General features: G+C 38.9%; 1 protein-coding gene across 2 annotated transcripts; it reads right to left on the minus strand.

Moving 5' to 3' along the window:
* Positions 1-3,715: 3,715 nt before the first annotated feature.
* rbm41 (RNA binding motif protein 41) lies at positions 3,716-8,047 on the minus strand. 2 transcript variants are annotated; one of them, XM_041220920.1, is made up of 7 exons: positions 7,970-8,047; positions 7,410-7,526; positions 7,047-7,248; positions 6,390-6,594; positions 5,604-6,019; positions 5,228-5,303; positions 3,716-4,715 (listed from the first exon to the last, which is right to left on the minus strand). In XM_041220920.1, exons 1-7 carry the CDS (start codon positions 7,975-7,977, stop codon positions 4,612-4,614), a joined length of 1,128 nt encoding a protein of 375 aa, XP_041076854.1. In that variant the 5' UTR covers positions 7,978-8,047; the 3' UTR covers positions 3,716-4,611. The 2 variants fall into 2 exon arrangements, with proteins under 2 accessions (XP_041076854.1, XP_041076853.1); XM_041220919.1 differs by having other exon boundaries at positions 5,228-5,375.
* Positions 8,048-11,682: the final 3,635 nt, after the last annotated feature.

The raw sequence follows: 11,682 nt of genomic DNA on the forward strand, positions 1-11,682 counted from the left end.
AATCAAATCAATACTAAATCAATCACAATTAGTGTTGTTGAAACAGATGACTTAATTACTGAATAAGATGTGGTCATATCCTATTCCCTTATATTATTTTGTATTTCATCGTGTTTACTGTATTCACGAGCTACTGGCCACCACAGAAGTGTTACTTTGGCTGCACCACGTGTTAGAGTGCCATCTTGTGGGTAGTTGTACAAATCCTGGCTATTACAAATGGAATGGGAGCCAGTGGATCACAAATCTCTGTACAGTCAGGCAAGGTTCAAGCAGGTGCATCTGTAAGCGTGAAACACAAACAATAACCTTGAAGCTGATTGGTCATTATCCTCCATTGGTCTACAGGCATTAACTGGGCCCCCTGAGGTTAAGAGAAAGAGGACTTGGTCTATCTTTACGCAACCGGCCCCTGGTACTAAATATGTTCATGAAAAATCTGTTACACTTGCACTCAAAGCATGTTAGTGACTGAAAGCATAGAGAAAGCTGCTGGTTGGTTAATAACAGAAAATGAGCCGTTGCCATGGTAGGGGCAAGTTCACTCTCTAGCTGAAATGACCAACAAAGTGCAACGCTATCTGAAATCAAGGCTTGCAAACTATTTCTTCAGCCTACTGTAGTACCACATATGTTTTAAAATAAACATGTTTACAGCACATTCCAGATGTATACTGTACATAAAATGAATACAAGTGCATAACTGGTAAGGGTTATGAAATTACTTTGTTAGCTATAATCAATTTAAAGGATTGATGATCTCTGACCCCTCTCAGATATATCTGTTTAAGTATGGATTTTTCTTTTTGAGAATAATTATGGCTTACTTGTAACACTAAGCAGAATACTCAAGAAATGTATTTTCAATACAATACACAAAATACTCAGAAAACAATGTATCAAAATACAAATTACTTTGGAATCACTCTATTTTCAATACAAAATACAATTGTATTTAGAAAATACAATTTGAAATTACAAAATACATTGAATCCTCTATTGCACGCATTATGATGAACCAACAAAAAAAAAAAAAACAACTAATAATATTGGTATTTTAACTTTAGTGTACCCAAGGATTAAGTTTATAACTTTATATTACACATTTGACCTTTGACCACCATTTTTTGGATGAATGTCATTTATACATGACAATGTGCAACTACGGTTCATAATTTTATTAAAAGAATAATAATAAACATAAGAATGAAACGATACAAAGTTACTTTACATTTTATATATAATAATGTACAAAAAATATAATTTCTGTATTTGTATTTTACTTTGGGTATACTCTAATGTACCACGTTTTTTTATATGAAAAAAATTAATGTTCTTTATTCTAATACATGTGTTAGATATTTCTATATTATATATATAGTATATATATATATATATATATATATATATATATATATATATATATATATATATATATATATGATTTTAATTCATAGTTTAAAAAGCATCACATTTCAAACATCAAATTAACATATTGAACATACAATTTAATTAGTTTAATCAGTAGTTTTGTGTTATTATTTTTATTCTATTGTATTATTATTTTATTGATATTTTCAGAAGTTAAGACATACCTTAGGTTTCATGTTACACCAAGAAACAGTTTTTCTTTGGTGTGAAACATAAGTGTACTGCACATTTTTGGCACTTCACCATTGTTTGGGCATTACATCCCACATTTTTGTATCTTCCTTTCTTCCTTCTCTACAAAGTGAGGCCTGTGAGCAGTTTCATCTTTCCTGACCTCTGCATTAGGCATTACAGTTTTTGGATGATGACGTTTCTTTTCAGGGCGTTCTTGCACATTTCTGGAGCAGGGACGACCGCGCTTTCCTTGAACATTTGTACCTTTTTTTGCAGAGTTTTTGTGCTAGAGATGTCTTGAATTCCGGTAGGCAGAGTTTCTCTCTTTGACAATTTCAAAGCCTGATAGTCTCTTCTATAGAGTAACCATGCATTCACACAAAGCATATCCATAAAATTGAAAAAGATACGCAGGTACAATTTATTTGACCTGATTTTGGTGCGGTACAGTGCAATCAGTGAATCCATCAAGTCCGTGACACCCATAGACTTGTTTTGACATCAATTTTTGTTCTAGTTTTTTTGTCCCATCTTTTTACACTGGAAATGGGGTAGATGCCAAAGAATGTACTCAACAAAGTTACAGATCGATTGCCTTGCCATTTGATTGCAATCAACTGCACTCTGTCAACTGATGCGAGTATTTCCTCATCTGATCCTCGTCCTAGTTTTTTTAAGCTCAGCATTAGTTTTCAGTCCTTTCAACCTATTAGATTTTACTGTGCCCAAGCAATATATCCCTCTCTTTGCTAACGGCACTTCTAGGCCTATGCTTGTGAACCAATTGTCGTGGTACAATTTGAAGTTTTGATATTGGGGTATTATGTAAGCCAGTTTCAAGACGATATTGATAACGGCACCTTTATCAGGCATTCCAATTGCTAGGGAGATTTTCCGACAGTAAAGATCAAATTTGTATACAATGCCCTTTGAGTCACAGAGCAAAAACACTTTATAACCCAATTGTTGTTTTTTGGGTGGAGGTACTGCTTTAAGCTGCTGATTCCTTTAAAGGGCATAATCTGTTCATCAACGATGATGTTGGTAGCGACATTTCATCATTTTCAGCTACACTTTCCTCACTACTGCTATCACTGCAGTTATTTTGCTCTTCAGGAAGAACATGACTCTATTCTGTCCTCACTTGAGCTTCCACTAGCATCACTATGGTCGCTATTTTCAAGAATTGTACCATTTCTAATTTGCCTGCCATAAAATGTGTTGACATCCACCTATGAAACAGTCACAACGTGTAAAACTAGCAAAAAGACTGAATCAAAATCACTCATAGTGTATATATTCAACGACAGTTTTCTTATGCCTTTTAAAAATATTTATTTAATTAAAATTATCCTTAAAATGAATTCTACTCTGTCACATTAAACAAAAAAAATTATATATTTTTAATTGGGTTTATCTAACGTTTTACCCCCAAAAACGAACTTACCGTGTTACCGTTATGCCATGTGCTTCGACAGGTGGCAGATGTTGTATGTATTTCCTTTTTTACCGGTCAAGATGATCACATGACTAATCCCAAAGGTTTTATTGGATAGAAAAGGACTCATGTATACTTAATAGGGTACAACACAACCTAGAAAATGTTTTTTAGTACTGCAAGGGACTGTTTTCCTCAATGTCATTTGTGCATGACGCTGTGCAATAGAGGGTTAATAAACAACCCCCCCCCCCCCCCCCCCACACACACACATTTATATATATATATATATATATATATATATATATATATATATATATATATATATGCCTATAGAAAGTCTACACCCCCTTGAACTTTTTTTCACATTTTGTTGTGTCAGTGCCTCAGAGTTTCATGCATTTAAATGAGGGTTTTTTTTTCACTTATCTACACACCATACTTCACACTGTTAAGGGGAAAAAAGGTTTTACTGAGAAAAAAAAAAAAATTACATATTAAAAATACAAAACTGAAAGATCATAATTGGATAAGTCTCCACCCCCCTGGGTTAATACTTGGTGGAAGCACCTCTGGCAACAATTACAGCTGTGAGTCTGTTGGGATAGGTCTCAACCAACTTTGTACACCTAGATTTGGCAATATTTGACCATTCTTCTTTACAAACCTGTTCAAGCTCTGTCAAATTCCTTGGGGAGCACTGATTGACAGCAATCTTCAAGTCATGCCACAAATTTTCAATTAGATTTACATTGGAGCTCTGACTGAGTCACTCAAGAACATTTAGCTTTTTGTTCCTTACACACCAAGTACTAAATAACTTTACTAAATAATATTTATTATAAAGATAAGGGAGCAGTTACAGTAGTTCTAATATTATTAATATACACTCCATCAAGATCCCTATTTTTCTTTGAACATTTTGTTACAATACCAATTTCTATTTTTTATTTATTTATTTATTTTTTTAAATAACACTGCAGATAAATGCTTGGAAATTCCTGAGTTAAGAGAACCTTAAACATGGTCACATGGTTTCTACCTGTACAGTAGAGCTGACATTAACGGAATTGTCTTGATGGCTGAGCTGTTAATCTAATCACAGCAGAGGCCATGTCTTGGAGGGAAGATTCAGAAGTATTACTTCCTATGCATGTTTTACTTGCACTCTTAAATGCACCATTTCAATCTGGGTCAGGTAGGAGATTCTATCAAATGGGTCAAACTGAGTCAAACTGCACAACAGACAATACATGTTGTTTGCAGTACGTCTGGCTCATACAGAAAGTTGCATGGCAAAACTCAGTTTTGAACTAAGTTGGCTGGCCAGGTTGAAGGCAGCTACAAATATGAAAGAGGTTTCAGCCATGCAGAAAGCAGGTGAGGCTTATTTGTTAACCTAACCCATAAAAGCACAGAATGCGTGGGGAAACTAGGATTCTTTCTGCTTATTTCTGACTAAGAGAGGGACATCTATCCCCAAAGAACCTGGGACCTATATCTCTTCTCTCAGTGGACTGTGAGTCAGTACGCAGAGACAAAGCAAGTCTCAGAAAGAGAGAGGAACATCACTGCTGTTCTGTTCGGCCTCTTCCAAACTCGATGACGATCGGCTTCCCCATCAGGCAGTACCCATTCACCAGGTCCAGAGCCCTAGTGGCCGTCTCACAGTCTGTGGAGAAAACGCAATTCAACTTGTTAGGAGGAAGGACAGATTTCGAAGTGTGCTCAAATGAACTGAAGTTATTGAGACCATTAATTGTTATTTTTTATTTCATTTTTACTACCCACCTTCTCAATGCGATACATTTTAATGTTTCTTTTTTTTTTTGCTGTCCTCTTACCTTTTTAGGATGCTTGTAATCATTTCAAGGGAGTATAACTGGAATTAGACGATGACTAGAGCTGAAGAGCAGTTCATGAAGTCATCATCAAAGCAACTTAACATGTATTCAAATATTACAAATAAGTGCAAACATCAGGAAAAGAACAGTTCAATAGAAACTAAGAAAATGTCATTTAAAGCTTCTTACTTAAGTATGAAAAGCCACAAAGTACAGTACTACAGAACCTCACTTTATACTTGCCATCCTCCTTAACTGAAATGGTGGGACAGGGACAGAGTTAAATATTTGCACTCTTGTAGAAGGCAACCATGAATAATTTGGAGTGAGCTGTAGTTACCGGGGAAGGTGATGAAGGCCTGGCCCTTGAGGCGTCCTGTCAGTAGGCGGTAGAGGAGCGGAGGCTCACCCGGGGTCTGGAATCGAGAGAAGAGCGAGACGAGGTGGGCAAGCTTGGCACACAGACTCAGGTTCTTCACACACAGCACCTGCACAGGACACACACAATAAATACAGAAATACCGCAAAGGGAAATACCCCATTCCAATTCCAATTCATTGTCCACAGTCCTGCTTGTCAGTGCATGAACACCAGTATTATGTGAATTATGTTTTAGTACTGCTCTCTGCAACAGTGTTAATATTTTTTAGAAGAAACATTTTAGTGTAAAACTGAACGCTGTTGTGGGACACTGTAGCTTTAATCTTCATACTCACCTTTGAGGGCTCCCCTTGCTGATAGTTCTGAAACCTGGGGATCTGTCGTATCTCCACTGCAGTCTGTCTGTTCCCTCTGATCTCCTCCTCTGAGATTGACTCCACTGCCCCCGTCACCTTTACCGGGGTTTCTGTCGTGCTGCATGAGAGTTTGCCGATTCGCTGGCTTACACTGAGACTTCTAGAACTATCCAGTCCTCTGCCCTGAGTCACTGATTGGCGAGGGTTGCTTGAGTCACTCTTCGAGAGAACGTTCAAAGGCAGGACCTCCAGAGGTGTGCTAGACTGGCTGTTGTCAGTGGTAGGGTGTTCCCCTTCTTTCTCAACACCTGAAGAGGATTTATTTTCTTCCCCATTGAGTAGATCTTTGTAAATGGTGTCTAGTTTTTGGTCTTGTTCATCCTTGATTTTTTCATCTGCAAATAACCACATTTTTTAATTAAACAATAAAATGACCAGGTAATGTGAACAGCATACGCTTATTGTGTGCGAGTGTTATTTTTAAACAACATATCACTAGTATATTTTTCCTATATACTACACAGTGTAGATTTCTCTTCAAACACTACATTTCTGAATTGTCAATAATACAATCCTTTTTTTCATTCTAGAATTGCACAATGCAACACAGGTTTAATTACCAGAAAATATGACATCTGAACAGTCATCAGTATGCATAGTGCAGGATGCAGCAAAAGTAGGTTAAAATAATGTGTGGTAGAAAAACTAAAGTGTTCTTGTACACTGAAGCCATTGCAGGTGTCAATGGAGGGGTGGATCTCTCACCCTGGTGGTAGAGCGCCCTGAGAAAGCCGTGCCGGTCTCCTCCCTGGAACATGGCTTTCTCGATCTCCATCTCTCTCCGACTCAGCCCCCGGCTCCCTGAGAATCTCTGTGGCAGGGACAGGATCTCCTGGTGCCGTGTGATCTTCTCCTCGATGACTCTCAGCCGGTCTTGCTTCGCCCCGGGATCCACGCCCAGCCCCCGACGCTGAACAAGACAAGACTTTTGTGACACACTGCCCCTGCTGCAATCATGGCATGTCTAACCCACCTACTGTCAACGGACAAATACATCATATCAACTGTGCTTTAAATCAAGTACGGAATGACCCATCATCTGCTTTTCATCGGAGGACTTTGTTTTTACTCATGCAATTACTGATGTTAACCCCTTTGCTGAAACACTTTAACCATGCTGGGTGCTGAAGATGGATTATGAAAAGCCTGACGATATGCACAAAGTAATAACTATAGTACCTTGTCAGCAACCCCCTCTAAGGTAATAGACTGAATTATGATCAAAACTGGGGTGGGGGGGGGGAATGACATTAGGGATTATTTTATTTTTTCCCCTTGTTATAATGCTGTAGTTTGAAGTCATAGCCTATATGCTGTGCTACTTTGCTAAATCACTTGATTAGGTTTCGTGTTCCTCTGTACCTTCTCTACCTTTCCCTGGATGTCTCTGTTCTGCCACAACTCAATCTCGACCTCACTGAGGCCCAGCTCCCGTAGGCTGGCCTGCTCTTTCTCCCCATCCTGCAGAGACCGAAACTGGGTCAGACTCCTCACTCCGGAAGCCTGCTCTCCAAAGGCCTTGTATAGTGATGCTGGGGCGAAACACCTCTTCTTGGCTACACACCTAGAGGGAATGATTCAGGCAGTATCCTTTTGAAGTTAAATGGTTAAAAACAGGATTATAGAATTAGAACTGCTCACTTTTTTTTTTTTTTTAAATGAGTTGTAAATAATAGAATACCCTGTGTTGCATAGCTCGCTCGCTATGTCTCTATCGGTACTCACTGGTCAATGTTGACGGCTGTGTCCAGCTGTTGCCGCAGCAGGTTGTGAAGCTGCCTTTCTCCTTCTGTCTCTTGCTCCTCAGGCAGTGGCTCATCCCGGCACGGCCTGCTGCTTACTCTGCGGAGTGAGAGACAGGCAGTGACAGCCGCGATGGCATTTTGATTATCAATTGATCCATCCCATAAATCTGAGATTAATTGATCAATTATTCCAACCCTACGTTAATGATTGTGTTTCACTTTCTAACACATACAAATAATCGGCTACATAAATATATAGGATGCTGATCTGCGCCGACATATTTGGCACGCGAAATTAAAATAACCACATAACTTATATTTTGGTGCATTTATCAATAAGAAGGGGAAATAAAACAATATGCACAGGCATAATGTGCAGTACATTGCAACTGTTAGTATAAATTGCGCTATATCGACCCACACATTATCTTACAGGTTAAAACGCTGTTAATGTATCTGCTTACTTTTTAAAACAACCTTACGACCAACGTGAATCTCTCCCCCCCTTTCCCTCCCTTGCAATCAAATAACTGAACTTACCTGCGCATTATAGAGATCGGTGCTTTTGAAAAACACACCACTTCCTTCCTACTCAGTCACAAAGTGTTCTGGGAAATAACTGGCACTAGCGGGGTTTCTGGGTACTGTAGTTTCCCACCCGAAACTGCAATTGTTTTGCTTGTTTTTATCTTTATAATTCACATTTTATTGCTTTTTAATATAAAATCTAATAAAAAACATAATTTCAGTTCATCTGCCTGCATGTAATCAATGCACATTAAAATATATCACAATTTTTCACGAATTTCACAATCAATAGATACATACCGTATTTAACTCTGATATGCTCCTGGTATTACATAAATTGGAACAAGGGAAAAGCGGTCCGTGCGACCAAGGTAGTGCAATGAGGTACTGTAGTGCTTGTTTTGCAACTGTCCTTGCATTTTGCAAGTATTTTTGAATGCATTCTGTTTACTTATTAACATTATCTCGTATTGAAAATAATAATTTTGCCAGTTTCTCTCAATCTTTAATACATTTCACGTATCACTAGAGGATGCTAATTGTTACTGATTTCAACACACTATACTGAACATTTTATAAGGATTATAATTCAGAGTGAAGGGCGCCATTTAACACATTTTCTTTCTTTCTGTTTTCTAAAAGCCAGTACAGTACTATTTTTTTTTACAGGGATCCTTTCAGCTCTAAAATAGACCTAATTATAACCAAACCCTGTAATCTTTTTCTCAACAAATTTGACTTGGTTTAAAACACACACACACACACACACACACACACACACACACAGAGCTTTTTCATTGCACTTACATTTTAAGCAGAGCCATTCACATTCACACTCATGACATCATGGAAACCTCTTCATCTTCTCCAGACTAAGCCAAGCTGTCTGTTTTATAACAGTAAGTAGGAGAGTTTGTGTAACCTGGCCCTGCACCAGTATACAGTAGTTCTAAGGTCTGGACTACTTTCAGTGTCTAGGAATATCACCCATTGTCTCGGTCTCTCCCTCCTATGCACCCAGGACTGTGTTTGGTTAATGTTTTTACTCGTTGATAGGTGGAGACTAGCTAGAATCCCAGTTTATATTAAAGGGCAGGTCATTGTGTTTTAATAGAGTTGCTGTCTAGCTAGAGGGAGATCTATTAAAGGCTAATCCAGCCTTCAAACCAACCAGGCATTTTTGTTTGAGCAATGGTTTCAGGCATGTAGCTTTGTGTTGCCATTGTAAGAATACAAAAGCACCATTTCTACCCCATGCTCAAGTGGGGAGAGGGGAGTTTTCTTGAAGAGGGGGGGAGACAGTATTGTGGTCCTTATCCCTTCCACCAGAATGTAACTGACAAGTGTCATGGGATCTCTAATCCCTGACCTGAATGTGACATTCAGGGATGGAGTAACAGCACAATAGCGCTTCCATTCATCATGCAAAATACTATTAGACAGAACATGCAAAACAGCCCAGATGCAATGACCAAGTAAACAAGACCCATTTAGAAATTGGGGTTAGGAATGGCTGGGGGAGGGGAATGAGGTACTTCTTATTGTGTTTTGTTTAATTTGGCTCTGCCCGCAAAAGTATTCAACCACCCTTGCTGGTTTGGGATGCTTGGGGGAGGGACATTTCACCTGCTCAGACCGCTTCTTGAATCTGGAACTTGCAAGCATTACATGGTCCACCATGGTCCATAGGGAGCTAATTACAACTGACATGAAAGAAAATAATGCATACTAAAATTAACATGACATTACCATCCATAGTTTCTGGCATCACATTGATTTTATAACTTTTTAGAAAGCATTTGTACTGCATTTTAAACACCATTAAACCAACAAATTAATTCAATTAAACTAATAGAATACTGTACACAATGGGACTCACAGTCAATCAGATATGTGGACGTACATTACTATAAATGCAGGTGGGGATCAGGTGATAAATACAATCCAAGCAGTAATAAGTAATGTGACAGAAGAGTTTATAACGGCTAATTTATTAACATATATAGAATAGAGGCTTATGTATTCAGATAATTTCTTTGATATGCATGGAATTCTTCAGCAAAATCTTATATTTGAAGCCCTGCCCCTTACAGATACTGAGAATGAAGATGGGCCAATGGCCTTTGAGACCTGAGAGTTACTTAAACTATTGTTTTAAGCATTTACAACAAACAGAATTATTGGTGAACATGCAGACTGCATCTTAATAGCTATCATGCTCCTCCATGCAATTTTCGGGCATACACCTATGCAATTAATATTAAAGTAACTGCATTGAAAATAAATCAATGCATTAATTGTTTGTGGCTTTTATTCAATTGACTGAAGCAAGCTGTTAAGTGTAGAAGGAAAATGTTTTTCTGTTTGTTTGTATGGACTTTAAATAATAATAATAATAATAATAATAATAATAATAATAATAATAATACCCTCGGCTCTCCGGTCCTGCCGATCGAACCAAAGGCACGGAACCCCCCTCGGCCTCCCCTCGAGAACAGCCTGAGCAGGATTTCGCAGTTCTCCTCGACTTCCTTCCGCTCTGCATTGAGGAGTGATGGTGCTCCACACCCTCCACTTCCTCGCCCTCATCTCCCACCAAGACACTGCTTGGTGGGAGCCCCTCCAACCCCCAGAGGGCGAGAGTCCCCAATGGGAGGCCCTGTACTCATCGCTGGTCCGTAGAGGAGCTGGGGACTTGGGATGGAGGGTGCTACACTGAACGCTCGCATCAGGAGAGATCCTGAGTCACTTCGTTGACTCAGCCCTTTCTCACATTTATTTTTTATGCGCCAGACTGCAGCCGTTCTTTCTCCTACTGAAGAATCTCCTGCTGCATCTCTGGCTGCATTGTTAACCATCCCTTTTCGTGGCTCCACCAAGCAGAGAGACCACCTGGTGCATCTGCTCCTGGATCTTGCTAGACTGGCCATCTACAAGACCACTGGCCACCTACAATGACTGTGGGGCCATGTTCAGGACCCTGGTCCGGTCCCGAATTTTTTCACCTGTTGCCACTGGGCAGCTGGTGTGGTCCCCCTACTGGCACTAAATAGGACTTCTACTAATACTAATAAAAAATTACAGGGCTTTTAGATTTGAAAGGGAAGTTGTACTGAATGATGGGGCTACCTGTGTTTTTTTGCAATGCCATACTTATCACATTCATGTAGTTTGTGTTTATGAAACAGTGCAAAACAATATTTAACCAAAAGACTCTCCATTCCAGAGCGCCATCTGCAAGCAGCGTTTCCATCCCTTTGCCAACCTGCAATCGGTGGGCGGGGCTGCTGCAGGTGAAAAAAAAAAATACAGTATACATAAAATGCGAAGAAATGTCTTGAAATATCGTCTTCATCATTACTGTAATACGACTACTAATAATAAGAGTAATATGAACACAAGTCTAGCATGTTTTACATTTGCATGAAGAAAGTGGTTTAGACAAAGGAAAACGTGCAAATGCTAATCCATGTGAAAATAGTGTTTCATTATTTTAAGATCAATAAAACTACATGCACATGCACGGGAATAAAGCAATGTACACTGTATATTGCCGTGAACGACAGTTAACATGAAAATGTGAGAAAGAGCTGGAAACAAAACTACAATGTTACCGCTGCAATTACAACAAAAAGTAACAGTGCATGCAGTGTTAAAATAAATAAATAAAATAAAGATAACATGTAGCCTTCTGAGGTGTGGATCCTGCAGGGGTGTGGGGATGA

Source organism: Polyodon spathula, chromosome 20 (assembly GCF_017654505.1).
Source record: "Polyodon spathula isolate WHYD16114869_AA chromosome 20, ASM1765450v1, whole genome shotgun sequence".
NCBI lineage: Eukaryota > Metazoa > Chordata > Actinopteri > Acipenseriformes > Polyodontidae > Polyodon > Polyodon spathula.

Excerpts from the sequence above, each read along its gene's own strand:
- rbm41 (XM_041220919.1), bottom strand. Across the intron at positions 7,249-7,409 it reads ACAGCCGTCAACATTGACCA|GTGTGTAGCCAAGAAGAGGT; the intron begins GTGAGTACCGAT and ends CATTCCCTCTAG. Across the intron at positions 6,595-7,046 it reads TCCAGGGAAAGGTAGAGAAG|CGTCGGGGGCTGGGCGTGGA; the intron begins GTACAGAGGAAC and ends TGTCTTGTTCAG.